This window comes from Sinohyriopsis cumingii, chromosome 1 (genome assembly GCF_028554795.1).
Source record: "Sinohyriopsis cumingii isolate HCF-2022 chromosome 1, ASM2855479v2, whole genome shotgun sequence".
Lineage (NCBI taxonomy): Eukaryota > Metazoa > Mollusca > Bivalvia > Unionida > Unionidae > Sinohyriopsis > Sinohyriopsis cumingii.
The window spans coordinates 80,279,871-80,298,877 of record NC_142961.1 but is presented as its reverse complement, the minus strand read 5'-3'; the positions used below and the strand labels follow the sequence as shown (position 1 = coordinate 80,298,877).

Sequence of the window (19,007 nt, the reverse complement as noted above, 5' to 3'; positions counted from 1 at the left end):
TGGCTGGATGGACACTGGATGACAGAAAATAGGCCATCTCATAAGCTCTCCCGGTCTATGAACCTCCACTCAATCATATTTCAACATTTGTATCTTAAATTAAATTTACACGAGTTGTGTGGCATAACACATTCATTCAGTAAGAATAGCATTCCCAAACGGTAAACCAAATTTAGTGAATAAAGATTATAAAAGTTATCAGATATATACACACACACACATTTGCCATAAATCTACTCAACTGATTACTTACTTCATACTCCCATTATGACTGGTGTTTCACACACAAAAAAATGCACTGAACATCATTCAATATAATGAGTAAAACTAATGTGATCTCTAAAGCACTGAAAGTTTGATAGATTTCAGGGGAGCAATAAAGTGAACTACCTTACAGGTGAGATCAACTTATATTGACATATTTTGCTTTTTCTCTTCAGGATGCAGAAATCCCTGCTAAATTTAATTCCTTCACCCCTAAAACCAAAAAAAAAAAGCAAGCACTGAAATTATATTAATTGACCCTAACAAAACCTGTAACATTGACTGACAGTAATACAATCTGATGATGTAAGCACTTGATTTCTTTATCAAACACCAAAATCATTTACTTATTAAGTGAGAATTTGTAATTGAGCACTGAGACACTTCACCAGTTATCTAAAGACAAACAAAAACAGCATATAGAGAGGTTGCAGACATGCAATTGCAGTATCTAGAGGCAATGTTTCCAATATACATGCAGTTTTAAGGCATACAATGTAGTGCCATTCACATAATACAATACTGTTGCCACTGTGCCAACAGTGAAAATATATGACTCTAAATTTTACCATTTTATATTTAGTCATTAAAATGTATTTATTGCAAATTTTTGTTGAAAGATATTGGTCTATTCCATGATACTGTTTTGATATAAAATTCCCCAACCATCACCAATTGAAAATTACCATCTTATGAAAATGCCACAGGAATTCTCCTCTGAGTCACAAAATTCCGCAGGAAGTCTCCTTCTGAGTCACAATTCTGGAGAAAGCACAGGTATTTTATTTGTAATATTACAAGTAACTAATCAAATGTGAAACTTGACCATATCCAACTTATGAAAGGAGTAATATTATCTTGTGATGCCTAGAAGTGAGTGAGTATGGTAATGGCCACGATATTTGGACATCAGTTTTACATGCCCTGTAAAATAAAATGCTCAGGAACTTGTGAAATTCTTTGTGATGTAAGACTGAAATATACAAATGGCACTTTCAAAGACTGTAGGTATGACAGGGTTGAAATAAACATTTTCTGACTGGTATCACTTGCTTTCAGGCTGAGAAATGGTGGCAAAATCACTAGTCAAGTAGCAAAGTTAATGAATGCATGCAAGCACCCAATCATCTCTGACTTGATACACTATAACTATTTCTGACACTTAGGAAACAACAATATTTTGTTTTGAATGGACAGGAGTTCCTTATACAGAGAAAAAAATTGGATAAACTTTAGAAGGATGGTTTATATATTGTTGAATTCAATATGCAGGTGTTCTTTATGTAGGGGTCTGCTCAGGCTGATTTTAATGAATTACTTTATGACCTTTGTCCTCAAAGTAAAGACTCTGGCCTTCTCTTTCCTGTTAGATGTAACCTATTGTCTTAGATAAAACTCAGTATATCATTGGGAGGAGAATACTGCTACCAACCATTAGCTAGAGACAGCAAACTAAAACTATGGTTGTCAAACCTGTTACTGCTAAAATCAGGACACTTCATGGGGCCACAATTAGTATATGAAAAACAATAACATTTCTGCTTTATATTTTCAAACTATTACCTTAACAGGAAGTTTCATCAAAATGGGGCCAAACGCTTTCTGCATGAATAGCTGACAGAAATTCTTCTGACTGCATCTGTTTGGGGTATATTTCTTGTGAACACAGCAAGGCACTAGTCCATCTCGTGATTGCTCAATACGTTTTTCATCCAGTGTTAAAACAGCCACGAAAAAAGTTGAAACTAATATATAAAGAGCAAATATTCCTATTGCAGCATAAATACAAAAAGCACTCAGTCCCGGAATAAACTGAAATGGAAAATTATGCAAAGTAAATGACAAAATAAATGATGATTAAAAAAGCAATGTTTCTGAAATTAAAAAAAAAACATCCAGCCTGTTGTAAAATCAAGAACATAATTAACTTCACCATTTTGGGGTTTTTAATAAAATATCTTTTATTCTTTTTTCATTATGTTTATGGAAAAGAAAACAGTGAACATTAAAAAATTTCCAGAAATTTCCAAGGGAATCATAAATATAATTGAATACTACCAACTTGCTGAAGGTGGAAATCTTGTCCTACAATGTAAGACATAGCACATGTTGGTTTTGTTTTAGTGCTATGTCTTACTATCTAAATAACGGCCTTGTATAGCGTGTTCCGATGTCGTAGTAGTCAAAGTTTCAGGAATATCTCACACATTTGGCAGCATATATCGACACTCTTCCACTAATTTATGTGTAATTAATATACTTACTGTGCTATCTTTATCCTGGCAGAATGAAAATATGACACTAGCAAATGGATGCATTGTCATGTTCCGTTGACATACATTTGAATTTGTTGCAATGCAACGGTAGTTGAGGTATGCCGAAGTATGTTTAAGTAGGTTCATGTGGAGATATTTTTCTTGAACAAAATGAAACAGTTCCAATAGGCATAATATATTTGTATTCGTTTTGTTAAAGAATAATATTTCAACTTACCCTGATTTTGACATTCTTGGCTTTCATTGCTTTCCAGTCAACTGAAATGTAGGCCAACGAAACTTGAAAACAGGTCCATTACTTTTGTGAAAATTTGAATTTATTAGAGAAAAAACATCAGGGTAAGTAAAGTCTGACAAAAACATTATAACTTTACTTTGTAGGAAAGCGTCGTTACTGGTTGCCAGTTGTATGTAATATTTCTGAAAATTTTACTTTCGTTATACTGTTAGTCAGCATCAAAACACGCTACACAGTGCCATTATTTAGGTAGTAATACTCATCACCCCCCCCAAAGAAAACTATCGGGTGATGTGTCTTACGTTGTAGGACAAGTGGAAATCAAGAGTGATTAAAAACCTCTTACACCTGGAACACTTTTTTAAAAGCTCCCTTAAACTTATTATACACAAACAGAACTCATAAAATACATTAATGTTTTCAGTTAGTCCTTACCCATGAATACTCAGAAAGTTGAACACTGATGGGCAGTTTATCTTAAGGTTATCAGAATATTTCTAAAAGACTATATTGAATAAGGGTCATTTTTTGCCCATGTTTTTATGGAAAAAAATTATTGTAAATATCACAACCCTGTGTCTCATATATTATTTGTTGATAAATCACCCTAGTCTGCATTAAATACAGTGCCACCCCGCCATAGCATGCCCCCACGATAACACGAATTTGAATATAATGCGGTCTTGGCGTGGCTCTCAAAATTTTGTATATTCCTTCACACACAAAAAAAATATTTTTTGTTCAAAGTAAGTGAAATAGTGAATAAAAAAATTATTATCATTTTGGGGAAGAAATCACGTATGAATGTGAATATAATACGATCGTGGAGTGGATCCGGAAATTTTAAATACATGTACCTATTTTTCTCGTACCTGGGAAGAAGAAAAAGTTTGTAAGTACAAGAAATAGTGTATAAAACGTTTATTATTGCTTTAGGAAAGAATTCGCATATGAATTTTAATATATGATTGTGGTGTAGCTTCTGAAATGTAACAATTTCACCAGGTTCTTGAAGTGTTATGCCAATATAAACATTATCGGAAATGTGACTTATAACTGATCCATGAGTAAAGCCAGTAAGTCATCTTTGTGATTGTCTTCAATTAATTCTGTATACAATCGTTGCTCAAACAATGGCCAACATGTGTTTCTTCTTTAACTGCATATACAACCAAGCAGCGGACAATGCGGTGGTTGACAAAAGATTCTCAGAATTTAATTATTAAAAAAACGAAAGCCGCCACCATTTTTGCTGTGCTTGGTGGTGTTATTAGATGCAATCAGTTGACCAGTAAATGAAAGGGTATGAAATCGTGCATGCATTCAGCTTAAATTTTTTTATAAAGTGACTCAAATGAATAGGTATACAAGCATTAATTATTGGAAATTTATAATTGATAAATCTACATCGAAACGCATATGAGAAAATTTTAGCACTATGAAATTTGTACAGACATCGTTCATAGACCCTAAACTTAAGTGTTCATATTTGCGCTAATCACTAAAAGTGAAAAATTCTTGTATTTTGCTGTCTATGTATCATTGTTCTTGTATCCCTGTTGCATGGTAGCTACTTATGTATCGCTACATGTGAGCAATTAGACCTGCATTTCTAGAGTGCGCTATAATATTCCTTCATTATTATATTAAAAAATTCAGGGAATAATAAAGATTCAGATGTTTTAAGAACAATATTATCCATTCATTTATCTTTTTCTTCATTCTTTCTAAAATGCCTTGGGAACACAATTTTTCTACGAGGCACTGAAGGGGGCATTTGGAACTATATGTAAACAAAGACTACATGGAGTAAACATCAAGTGAAATTGTATTTTTACGTTGCCAATTTTTTGCAAAAGCATCCTGTAAATAATAGGATAAGTACATATATAGTATATGCTTTATACATAAACAATGGGTTTTTCATCATTTCTATCATGATACCATTTGCTTCGTCTAATTCAATCAAATATTACAGCATAATTATGTACATGTAATCTTTAAATAAATCTGTCAATTTCCAGATGGAAATAACAGTTACACCTCTCCCTCGATAACTCGTGCACAATGGGGTCCACAAACATAAACCACACTATAAGCGAGGTGCAAGTTACTGAGGGACCTGAAAAAATTTGGAAAAAATCGCTTTGACATCGAGAAAAACGTGGGGGGAAGCCATGTTATGGAACTGGTCTGTTTACTGACTGAATCTTCATTTTACAATCACGTCAAAAATAATTTTTAATAACGCACTTTTTCTAATGAAGTTGTTCATTATTCTGTTTAAATAACATTTATTTTCAAAATGTCCAACATATGACATTTTCATTGATCAAAATTTCCTTACATATCGTTAATTGCAGTGTACTAGGAATGTCGTTTGGAAAGAAAATGTAAAAAATTGTAAGACCTAATTTTAAATTTGATATTTTAATGTGTTGATTAAAACTTCCAGGTCCTACCTACCGTTTTCAACAATAAAACGAGTGATACATCAAAGTTTCCGTCTCCAATTTTGACTGAGATTTTCTTCAAGTTCAACAATTAGGGATCAATTTTTGTGGTATTTTCTGGTTTAAAAATTGGGATCCATGCCAGACCCCGTGGTATAAGCGGATTTGCGAGTTTTCAGGGCGCGAGTTTCGAGGGAGTAGTGTACTATGGTGGAACAAAATGTGAGGAAAATTAATTTTTTTCAAAAATAATTTTGCATACAGATGAGATTTCAGCGAGTGACAGGACAGTCTAGAAACACCATTAATCTCAGGAGATTAATCCTCCCGTGCTGGAGGTTAACATGTATGATCCACTTATTATTACAAGCAATCTCTTTCCCTCCCTTTCTCATTGTTTAGAGAAATTTTATAACATACTAAAACTGGTAAAGTTTCTCATTTTTATTTTTACTATATTGTGCTAAGGAAATGCAAGCTAAGTGCCTTTCTCATAGACACATCAACACAGTTGACCCAGGCTGGCCCTTTCAGGTATCAAACCTGTGACACCAGGATTAAAAGTCAAATGCTTTATCAACTGAGTATTTGTGATTCCAATGAACTTGCATGCAAACAAATTATGAATGACTGCAAATTAATATTTTGATGTCAAGAAATGATCAATAAGATTTCACTGTTAGTGTAAGAAGTAATTTTCTAATTTTTTTTAATGCTGAATAGTTCAGGATTTATTTTAAGACTGATTAATTGTTCCAGCACTGAAAGATCATACTCTCATTTAGGAAAGGTAGGATGGCATCTCATTTCTTTCCACTTTTATATAGAGTGATTGTGAAACTTTGACAACATCAGTCATGACATCATTTCATTTAAGAAAACAGTGGGTCATTTTGGTGAAGAAAAAAACCCGTAGTATTTACCAAACTCATACGAAACCAAGGTGTATCACTAAATATATGATGGGATCATGAAGGCGCAAAGCCGTACAGTAAGAACACTAAGTATCTGGCAACATACAACAATTTCATATAAAGTAACTGACATACTCGTTGGCTTTTGTGAAAATAATAAGAAATATTAGGGTGTTTGAGACTCTTTGCATGGTTAAAAGCAGGTAGTTGTACTAGCTGTATTTTAAAATAAGTAATAAACATATAGTCACAATTCAGAAATATTATTAGTGTGCTGTGCAACTTCATTTCACTCCTCTATATGATTTTGTTTTGTGAGAAATGAAAAAAATAACCTATAAACCCACCTATATGTCAGTACACATTGAGATGATGGTGACAAAATGGATCATGAAGCACAGGAGCTGTTTCATTTGGCTGTACATCACATGCTCACAAATTCAGCTGAGCACCAAAGGAATTGCTTTATTACTAAGAAATAAACACTGTTATAACCATATTTTAAGGAAATGAGACAATGATTGTTGTTTTTTGTGTTGAAACAGGCCATATAACAGCAACCTGCCACCATGGCAAGGCCATCAGGTGCTATATAACCAGCAACCCACAGTAAGCTACTGGCAAGATTTCTCACATATCCAAGTTGGTAAGCCGAGACTTGAATCCATACAGAAGTGAGATGTCAGTGACTTGTCAAGGTGAGCACTTTAGACCACTCAGCTACTTGAGGCCCCAGTCTGTTAAGGGTAACCCTTTATAATACACAATGCATTGTCATTAATACTGAAAGTTTCCCACTGAATGAATATATTTATTCCTACTTCCAATGCATTGATCAAAAAGGACCCTTTGACTATATATCATGGAAGAATCTAAGTGGTCATAAATACAAACACTTAATACATATTGGAAAAACAAAATGTAGGTCACAGTTACCTTTTTAGGTTATAAGTGTGCAGTACTAACAGAGATGCATCCAATAATCAAATTTTATTATTGGAACAGAGACAGTACCCAATAATGAACTTGAAACTCAAAATTTAAATAAAAGCCATTGCAACATGAAAAATAGGTTACAAAGACTTCTTTTCACAATAAGCTTGTTGAACTTTTTAAGATGCATCCATTCACCAAGTTTCATGATTCTAGGTAGGTCAGTAAGCATAATGCATACAAAAAATATATGTGCTCATGAATTAAACACAAAATCTAAATCAAAACCAGTAAAAGATGCAACACAGCTCATGATGAAAAGATGTGGTAGCAGCAATGATGCATACCATCATCAATTTCACACTTCTATCATCAACAGCATCTGAGAGATGAACATCAAAAATAAAATGTAACTAAGTTAGTGAAGCATAAAATACAGGCAAAATTTACCTACTACTGAAATTAAGGAGTAGTGCCCCCAAAATGCATCCCTAAGTTTCATGATTCTAGAAAGTTAACGAGATACATAACCTAAATCAGTAAAACCCCAGAACCTAGACTGTGAACTCATTGATACCAAGTTCTGTGCATGTACAAAGGAGATCCATGATATTGAGACTTACAGTGGTTGCTCCAATCCCGAAAGCTACAATATCTGTTACTGATGTAACTGTCACTGACACTCCTGAATGCTTTAAAGCTCTGGCAATACGCTCCTTCAGTTGCAGCTTTTGCTCTTCTTTTGTTAAGTTCCTCCATTCCTCCACTATTATAAACATGTCATCTACACCTATACCTGTGAGCAAATAAATATATGTGTATATCCACTTTGTTGTGCTAACTGCAAACATTTATTACTAATGTTGTCATATGAACACTGCTTCAAAATATTTACTGTATCTATGATAAAACCCTTTTCCTATGTTCTATATGAATTTGTAATGCACAAATGAAGCTGCATCTTCCTTTCTTTGCCAACCCCATTTCATGAGATCTTCAATTTGAAGGTCATAAATCCTTCAGATATCTGTAATGGAAACTATGACCTTTCCATATGACAGAGATCCCACCTTCTGCCAAAAGAAGGGCAAAGATCTATGTCAAACAAGGGACTTCTCACCTGGGTGACATCTGCCTAACAGACAATGCAAGAGCAGTTAGCCAAGAATCTGGGTCAGCAGGATGCCAAAAGGTTTTTCTATTTTAATCAATGGTGGCCATATTTGATGGCCGATCAGCATCAGTTGCACAAATTTCAGAGTTCCGACCTGGGATGTTTCTTGTCAAATTTGGTTAAATTAAGCTGAGTAGTAATAGAAAAGATATTAAATATTTTATTGAATTTGGTGTGCATGTGTGTGTTTTGGATTTTTAACATAGCTTTAAAAAGTTTCCATTAATATTGCTACGATGTCTGCAGTGTGGCAGTTTATAGTGATGTCTAGTACTGGGGCATCATGCTGCAGACATGTAGCATGATGTCCCACCCATTTACATTATCCTGACACCTGGACAAACAGTCCTAACATTAACTGCTTAATGCTGAATACCCAGCAAGGCAGCTGTTAGTACCATTTTTATAAGTCTCAAGTATGACTCAGCCAGGGTTCAAACCCGTGACATCCCATGGATGCTCTAACCACTAAGCCACCTAAGCAATCCCTGATTTTGGTAATGATAGTAATATTTTAAGGTGGGCTGCCATTTTTTGCATAAATCTGAAATATCTTCATGCCAAGATGCTATCAAGATTGGTTATTCTCTATTTAGCAATTCTGGATAAGAGGTTTAAAAGTCTGCCTATTTTTAGTAATGAAAGCCATATTTGATGGAAGATCAACTTCATTTCTATAACCTTGAAAAGTCTTCTTAATAGAATGCTTTTGTTAATTCTAATAAATGTCTGTTCGGAGGTTGTTGAGAAGAAATTGTTGAAGCATTTTCACTGGGGGGGGGGGGGGCGAATGACAGCCATATCTGAAGGCAGATCAACATTATTTGTACAGTCTGAAAGCCCCCTTTGCCAGGATGGTCAGTTTAAAATCTGGTCAAAAGTGCTCCACTGGTTTTGGAGAAGAAATATTAAAATAGTAACTGTGGACAACTGCACAATGGACACATAGTCATAGGACAAGCTCACTTGTCCCTATAGCCAAAAAAAGACCACAAGAACTCTTTAAAATTTTGCTGTGAAAAAGGTAAAACTAAACTTAGGTTTTCTTAGTGGAAACCTCATGTCAGAGTCTGTATCAATTCATTCAGTCCTTCAAATGTAATAGAGCAAAAATGAATGGATGTGACATAAAGTGACAGAATGGATCAGAAAGACAAAGGTATGTCTGATGAATAAGAAAATCAAGAATTTAACAACTGTTTTTAATTATAATATCCCAGGCAAATCAATCCACTGATATGTTAGAAAGAAGGAAGGTAAGTAGAAAGAAATAATATATACATACTAACCAAATAAAATGGAAACTCAGCTGGTTAGACAAATGAACAAATCGACAGGTAGATATAGTTGGGGGAAAAACAGAGATGGAGACATTGACTGGTTGACAAACAGATAGAATGATAGAACAATATACACAATGGCATACAGATAGACAGACAGACATTCTGATGGATACTATTTATGTTACCTTTTGTTTTCATGGAAATATTAAAAAATAAATGCAGAAAACTGAAAGCATCAAAAAAGACCTTAACAAAACTTGCTTGATCTGTGTACCAGATTGGTTGAAATATCCTGAACAGGTGGAAGGTTATGTTTTGGAAATGAAAATGAGTATGGACAGACAAGCAGACATACACACAGATAGGCATATGGATAACTGTATCAGCCATATAACCTACTGGGGGCCAGGTGAATGAAAATAACTTAGTTATCTACATAACCCACATGGCCAAAATGTCTGCTATGAGACAATGATTTGTCAGAGAGTACATGTATACATTCATATGTGCAAAATATATAGGGAAGTGACAGGTATGAGGAATTTTGCTCCAGAAATTAAAGTGTGAATCTGACTGCTCAGGTGGTCTAGAGGTTAGAGCATTTGCCTTGGATGCTGGTGGATGCAGGTTCGAACCCAGATCGAGTCATACTAAAGATTTATAAAAATGGTACAAACAGCTGCCTGGCTTGGTGCTCAGCATTAAGAGCTTAGTGTTAGGACTGGTCGGTCTGGTGTCAGGATAATGTGACTGGGTGAGACATGATGCCCCAGTGCTAGACAACATTATAAACTGCCACACTGCAGACATCATAGCGATATGACTGAGAAATTGTTAAAGCTACTTTAAAAATCCAAATCACAAACACACAAAGTGTGAATTGTGGATGGTTAAAAAATACTAAAATTACTGAAACTCAAAAATAGTGAATAGCAACAGGTACAGCTGCATCATAGTCTAATATTCAAATTTCAAAGCAAATGCTACTGAAAGAACGGTCAGCAATTTTGCCAAAGAACCAAAAGTGTTGATAATGGATGGATAGATCAACAATTGGGCAAAAATATTACAACTGGAGAATTGATAATAGCAAAAGGTACATCTGGACCACTAGTCTAAAATAGGTACTAAGATTTTTAGAGATGTCTTAACAGTTTGGGGTTATCCTCTGCAACAAAAGTGTGAATGATGGATGAACAGAAAAATAGACAAACAAAATGACCATCTGGACCAGAAGTCATTAAATGTGCAAAACTTCAAAGAGATAAATAGTTTTGTAGTATTCCCCAGAAACTACAGTGTGAATGATGGAGGATGAACAGATAATGAATGAATATTTAAACAATATTGAAAAAGAAAAATTGAATGGCAAAAATTATATGTGGACTACTAGTCTAATCTGTGTACCAAGTTTAACAGAGATATCTAAAATGGTTGTAGAGTTATGTGCTTGTAAGTGTGGATAATAGGTGGGTGTATAAATGGACAGATGGATAAATACAAGAACATCAAAAAATAAAGAATTGTGAATAGTAAAAGACACATCTGGATCAGTAGTCCAATATACATAACAAGTTTCACAGAGATAACTTCAATGAAAGGTTAGAGACTTGTGATACAGAAAAAAATGTTTATTTATAGACCGAGAGACACAGACAGTGATAGCAAAATTCCCCCATATTATAACCCCATGAAGTGGGCTAGGGATAATAATGTCACAATTAATAATGATTCTTTTGATGACTGTCAAATTGAGATGTCAAAAGATCATGCTACTGCTTGTGCCTGAGTGAATGCAAAGTTCTGGCAGGATCTTTGGCTGATAGAAAGGAATATCATATATGGAATTATTCCTTGTGTTACACCCTATTACAGTGGAATAAACATTACTGTAACATAAATTTCCATATTCATTAGATGAACAGTTTAGTATCATCAATTTCATACATGTTAGAAGAATGACACTATAATAATTTTATTGTTTATTACATGCATGATTTATCATAGCTTCCAGCCCATTAATACATAATGTACTTTTATATTAATCTTGTTAACAGTACAATTCCATAAATTCATGTTAAGTGTTTAGTTAAGTGGTATCAGAAATGCATATGTTATTACAGGCAAATTCACTTCCGTAAAATAAATGCACTGTAAATAACTGCTCTTTTTATATGTGGTCTTGGCCTCTTCCCCAACCCAAAACCCACTCAATCTTTGTGACAAGTGTTATAAAGAGTCCTGAGTGTAGACAGATAGGTGGGTAGATAAGGCAGATACATGACAAGTGTTATAAAGAGTCCTGAGTGTAGATAGATAGGTGGGTAGATAAGGCAGATACACTGACAAGTGTTATAAAGAGTCCTGAGTGTAGATAGATAGGTGGGTAGATAAGGCAGATACATGACTAGTGTTATAAAGAGTCCTGAGTGTAGATAGATAGGTGGGTAGATAAAGCAGATACACTGACAAGTGTTATTAAGAGTCCTGAATGTAGATATACAGGTGGGTAGATAAGGCAGATACACTGACAAGTGTTATTAAGAGTCCTGAGTGTAGATAGATAGATAGATAGATAAAGCAGATACACTGAAAAGTGTTATTAAGAGTTCTGAGTGTAGGTAGATAGGTGGGTAGATAAGGCAGATACATGATGTTGTTGTTGTTGTTGTTGTGGGGTTTAACGCCATTTTTCAGCACACGATAGGCCATATATGGCGGCCAGTATTAATGGTGGAGGAAGAAACCGGGAAAACCCCGGAAAGAACCACCGACCCACGAGAAGCTACTGGCATGCTTTCTCACATATCTACATTGGCTGAATCTGAGACTCGAACCGGCGCAGACAGAAGTGAGATGGCAGTGATCCGTAACGGCGAACGCTTTAGACCACTCGGCCACTCGGGGCCCCCGCAGATACATGACAAGTGTTATAAAGAGTCCTGAGTGTAGGTAGATAGGTGGATAGATAAGGCAGATACATTGACAAATGTTATTGAGAGTCCTGAGTGTAGATAGATAGGTGGGTAGATAAGACAGATACTCACCCAGTAGAAGAAATGGCATTAAGGCATGCACCGGTCCATACATAACCCCAAAAATCATGGCAATACCATATGCAAACAAGATTGCCAGGCCAATGCTCAGAATACCAGCAAGAGATACATAAAGCTGAAAAAATATATAAAAAGTATAATAAAACTTGCATGCATATTTATCCCAATATATTACTAATATTTTAAACTTTGGCTCTGTTTGCATTTCAAATTAATCCCCCACTGATATAAGCACTATAATGAAGCTAGGTGGGGTTTCAAGATGAAGGTATCAATCCCTGTCATTTTTTTATCAACAAACCCTCTGCAAAGTTTGGTGCTAATTAATGTTGTGCATGTATCAAACTTATTTTAAAGAAACCTTTTCATATGTCAGTGTCACTGTGATCTTTAAACCCCAAAATCAATAGGTTTGTTTATTGCTCTATGTGAAAGCCATCCATAAGGTTTTGGTCTCTCTTATCCCAGTGCAAGAAATCCAAAACTAAAATTATTGTGGAGTATTTGTCTACTTTCAGTCAATGAGACCCTGACTTTTGACCTTTTCACTCCAAAACCCAACAAGCTTCTCCCATTCAACAAGTGTGTGTGTGATTTGGATTTTTAACAGCTTTAACAATTTTTCAGTCATATCACTATGATGTCTGCAGTGTGGCAGTTTATAGTGACATCTAGCACTGGGACATCATGCCACAGTCATTTAGCATGATGTCCCACCCAGTCACATTATCCTGACACCGGGCCAACCAGTCCTAACACTGACCTCTTTATGCTGAATGCCAAGCGAGGCAGCTGTAAGTACCATTTTTGTAAGTCTGTGGTATGACTTGGTTGGGGATTGAACCCATGACCTCTGATATCTGAGGCAGATGCTCTAACCACTAGGTCTATTAAAAGATATTATTCAGAAACAATTGTTCATATTTCATTTATTATAGAATAACCTTCACCTATAACCTTTTGCCACCTAAGTCATTAAGTTTCATCTTACCTCAGATGAAAGGGTATTTACAAAGTTTTGTGCAAATATGTTCTTTCAGTTATAGTAACCTTGGACTTTGATATTTGGACCATAAAATCAAGTGGCTTCTTCCTATTGCAAGTGCAAATCATCCACAATGTCAGTGAGATCTGGCACTAGAGTTATTATGCAGAAACCAAATTAGATGGTCAAATAGAAATATCAATGTCACTGGGCAGCATTAAGGTCAGTATTATGGTATGCTCCATAATTACCTCCTAAGTGGGAGATGTTGGAGGACTGAAAAGGCATAGAAAATATTTGAATTCATTATGTGAAAAAACTGAAACTGAATTGTGCACAAAGCTACTGATATTTTGATAAAATGCATCTTTACTCTACACAATGAAATGCTGAAATTCATATTATATATCACAGTACATTATAATGCATCAAAGTAAACTGTAAAAGTGTACTGCCCTTGTATTGAGTTTATTCTTCAGCTAGCTGTCCTGACCGTAACAAGGCATCATATGACCTTGAAAAAATGACCATTGTTGACAACAGTTGTGCTACACATGTAGTTTCATTTCAATGGATGGTAAAAGTACTCTTAAATCTTCCTCAAATTTTATCCTTTTTTTTCATGTTTAAAATAGATGCAGTATTAAGTATAAAGGAATAGCAGCTAGCAGAAATGATCACTCTTTGCCTGAATAAGGAATTTAACTCAATAAGATCCTTAATTGTTTAGGTCATTGGATGAATTTCAAGGATTTCAATGTTTTAATATGAAGGAAATATTGTTATGACTCTATGGTCTTTAACCTTTTACCTCATGCAAGCGTCTTTGGATGCCTCTACACCATTCGCATCAAAGCGCCTTTTGACGCCTATACAAAAGTCTCACGGAAGCGCCTTTTGACGTCGGCTGTAAACATCAGCCATTTTGAGCCGGTTTTCGTAGCGCCACCTTTGGGGAAAATCCCCTATTATATACTACATTCATTTCTGCGAATGACAATTGCGTCAGATCACATGCTCACTGTTTATGCACTGGTCAATATCTGCTATTTAAAGTAACTGGGTCGTAATCTCCACTCTCCAAAATGGCGGTCGCAGATTTCATTCAGTACTTACAAAGTTTTCACGATTAGAATCACAACTATGAAAGATTCAATAACTTAGGTAAAGGCTCTGATATTGATATAGGCAGCAATCAGCTTTTATAAATTATCAAATTCAGATGACTTAGTGATGTAGACGCAGACGAAAAACTTGTAAATTTTGAGTATGAGAAATGGCAGCTACGGTTGGTCATGCGGCCTCGCTGACATGACAGTGAACGAGTTCTCTCAAGATTTTAAAGCACATGTATAACAACTGGACTTTACTCTTAAATTTTTCCACACATAATAGATGTGTACCAAAAATGTAAAATGGTTAAAATTGCTGTTAAACGTAACATACACTACATTGCTTAACAGTTCACAGGCAACCGTATACATATGGAGTCGACTAGGTAACAGGTGTTCTATTTATAGCACACTGTACTTTGTAACTATGCTCTATGAGGTAAAGGGTTAACTAAGTAATAAAAGAAGCAAAACCAGCAAGTTTAGTCATACTCAAATAATTTAATTCTTGCATTTATAAAATGAAAATTTTAAAGGAACCAATAGTATTGTGAATTAAATCCCAAATAATGCTAAATGTTCTATCATATGTCCAAAAGTGTAGAATATTCCAAATGAATTAAGTCTGGAATGTGCTAAAGTACCATTGGTCTTGAATATGCTGACATATCAATAGTCTTGCTGTATCACAATGATATAATCCTTAAAGTGTTTGAATGAATTCACAATAATCCCAAGATTGTGTTTTAGTCAAAAAGTCAATGAGCACATTGTAATTCCAATAAAAAATTTAAATAAATAATTCCTCGTAAGTTATATTTCAACACAACTAAACCTGATTCCACAAAGACTTATGTTATTTTATAAATGAATAATTTTGTTGAACAAAACCTTTATTTAAAAACATATGACACAACAACATGCCAAGGATGTAGGTCATTTTGCCATCAAATTCATAAAAAAAATTGTTTTTAGAACCTTGTAATGTCATAATCAAGTCAAGATCTTGAACTCAGACTCAGGTAAACTTCTATCATATCTTACAAATTTGACAAAAACATGAGTGTAGTCACATACACACTAAAACTATCCTCAATCAAAGACAAAGGTCAAACACACAAAACAAATGATATTATTAACCATATCCTCCTTCTTTTTATACTTGCATTATTCAACTTCTCTGTACAAAACAATTCGCAACAACATTAACAGCAGCAGAAGGAATTATCAGCATCACCATTATCATTGGTTAGACCAATAAGTTTATCCTCTCCAATTAAAAAACAATTATTTTTCCATGGTCACAGCCAGTAGAGTGACAAAATATTAAAACTGTGAGGAGTAATAAGTTTACTTACATCATCATCAACAAGAATAACAAAAAACAACCACAGCAATTACAACCACTAGCATAATGAGAAAGTAGAACAAGAGTCTCTGATGGGGTAGACACTACTGGCAGAAAATAAGTCCAGGAATACATGAGAAGTCATTTCTTTTTTAACTGCTGAGTACTGAAACCATCTGATATTCTTGAGGATCTCCAACATTCCAAATTTAGTAACAAAACTACTTTATTATGTTTGAGTTAAGATGAAAAAGCTTTTGCAACAAAAAAAACCATATCAATATGACCATCAATTCAAGAGGGGTGGTGAAACAAGATTGTTAAGATGGCTTTCATGGTGGCCATGTTGGAAGTAACATTGACACCATTTCCATTTAGGACTAACAAGAGATCATAAGTAGTCATTTGGTGAAAATTTCACGTCAATATGACCATCCATTCAGGAGAAGTAGGATAAAAAGTTTATCATAAAAGAGTCATAAAACACGTTTTATTGCATTATTCATTTCTATTAATAAACAAGACAAAAATAATCCACCATATGCTCTGGTATGGAAATGGGGAAACCCACCAATAAGATCAAAGTTGACAAAGCCTCGTTTGTGCCACTAATTCTGACCCTCAGGTAGGGCTTTCCCTATCTTACACTGGTGTATGTGATGGATTCCCTTATTCTCTCCTATTTCAGTAGCCGACCAAAAGCTATGTAAGAGCCATTATATCATGGATAAAGAACAGACATGAAAAGGTCACGACCTTGTTGCTAAGCCACACTTAAATCAGAGCCTGGCCCTGTATTAATGAAAATTTTGCATCAATATATTCAAATCACTCACCTTTCAGAGTCAAAATCTTTAATCAGAAGAAAGCAAGAGTCATATAAACTTAGTTTTCCCATAACTTGGGTCCCTATACAATTAAAATTTCCATGACCTAGGTTCACCTTAAGTATCTTACTGATTCTTAGCTTTTAACTAACTCAAACAGTTTCAAAAGTATATGGAGTATAGAACTTGGTCAAAGGGAAATTTGGTCTACTGCAGAATGAATGATAATAAGCTATACCAACTATGAGCTGAAACCATAATGAGGTTAGGGAAATATACCATATATGCTCATTTTTAAGTGGAGTCCACATCTGCCATAATATTATGCACCAGCAGACCTGGGTCAGTGCAGTTTGTTAATAGTTATCAGCAGAACAACTTAAGACACTGATCTGCTGTCACATTATGTGATGGGAGATCAAGGTCTATGCTGTTTACAGTTGGACAAGACTTATAAGTGAGCACATAGGTAAACAAATGAAATAATTTCAACAACCTAACAAAAACAGATAAGACAGTATCTTAAAGGTCACAACTTCTGCTATAAGAAAAGTGGGTGTGATATCTCACGTATCCACTACTATAAGCTTGACAAATAAATGACTGATTTGCCATCACTCTAATTGCACCCACCTTGTGTTCCACCATGCTAACTCGGCCAAGGACAACAATTACAAATACAAAGACAATGCTGAAGCCTGCTATCAGTAAAGATGTATCGGCATTCACTGCACCATAACCCTCATCATCAAATCTGCAAAAATAAAATAAGATGCCCATTTTGGCCTGAAGATGCTCACTTGGTTGATATCTGCATAATAACAAATTGCAAGAGCAGGTTTAGCAGGCTGCCTACTGTCAAAATTACTTGAAATTCTGTTCGTTGCTAGCTGTAAAATTCTGTGGCATTTTTTTAAACATGTCTTTTGAAAGTTGTTCTGTTATTAGTAACAGCATGAATATTGGATGGCAGATTGCAATCTTTTCTACAGACTGGACAGGGCTTCATGCTAGGATGCTTCTGACAAATCATGTCATGTGGTTGCTGTGAATAGGTCAATGAATGATTCTCTGCTGATAGCAATGGTGGTCATAGTTGAAAGCAGATTAGCAACAACTGTATAAATTTTAAGGCCTTTCTAACAGAATGCTTTTTTTTTCAAATTAGGTCATATTCCACAAAGCAGGTTTTTAAAAGAATTCAGGCAAATATTTTGATGTTTTTGTAATGGCAGTTATATTTCATAGTGTCTACTCCAGTGGCCTAAGTGATTAGAGTGTCTGCATCAGATGCAGGAGGTCACAGGTTCAAACACCAGCCAAGTCATAACAAAGATTTATAAAAATGGAACTCGCCTGGTGCTCAGCATTAAGAGGTTAGTGTTAAGACTGGTCAACCTGGTGTCAGGGTAATGTGGCTGGGTGGGACATCATGCTACATGTCTACACATGATGCCCCAGTGCTAGACATTACTATAAATTGCCACACTGCAGACACTGTAGCAATATGGCAAAAATATCTGATAGCTGATTTACATTATTTGTAAAATTCTGAAAGGCCTTCAAGGCAGATGGCTTTCTATCAAATATGGTTAAAATCTGTGTTTTCATCAAAAGGTTTTTACTTTAATAGTACCAGCATCTACATTTTACGGTCGATCTGCATCATTTATATAAAACTGATTGGCTTTTATGCAAGGAAGCTATATATGCTGACACACATCTACTCAATATAGTTAAAAGCTGTGAGATACTGATGTAATCTCCATAGTACAGGACCTGGGGCATTTGTAAAATTGGTCAATGGCAAATAATTATTTTATGAACTATGGAACCAGCCTATTTGTGATGATATATTGAATGCTGCATTTTAAAGAATAAATGTTGGTGACTGGCTGAGTATATAAACTAAGTGGAAAAGGACCAAGATAAAATATGCCCAAATGTTGTCTCAACAGTTTTTTCAAATATTTCAAGTGATTTTGATGGTAATTTTAGGAATAAGTTATCTTTTGTGTAAGTTAACAAAATTTTCACTTATAGTACTAAGTTTTAGCCATGCTAAATTTTAAAAACCGATATCCTGGGACGACTTAATAAACTGCTGTGTAATGCATATTTTCAGTCATGCTGTTAATAATGTC

At 34.9% G+C, this 19,007-nt stretch overlaps 1 protein-coding gene across 5 annotated transcripts in view; it reads right to left on the bottom strand.

The window, feature by feature from the left end:
• The window catches only part of LOC149807210 (patched domain-containing protein 3-like), a 128,079-nt gene that overhangs the window by 79,520 nt on the left and 29,552 nt on the right, over nucleotides 1-19,007 (bottom strand). For all 5 annotated transcript variants that reach the window (XM_089963590.1, XM_089963601.1, XM_089963610.1 and 2 more), the window contains exons 7-10: nucleotides 17,497-17,617; nucleotides 12,583-12,706; nucleotides 7,702-7,874; nucleotides 1,828-2,076 (exon numbers count right to left, since the gene is read on the bottom strand). In XM_089963590.1, the coding sequence (XP_089819716.1) occupies nucleotides 1,828-2,076; nucleotides 7,702-7,874; nucleotides 12,583-12,706; nucleotides 17,497-17,617 (667 nt within the window). The remainder of the gene's footprint in view (nucleotides 1-1,827; nucleotides 2,077-7,701; nucleotides 7,875-12,582; nucleotides 12,707-17,496; nucleotides 17,618-19,007) is intronic.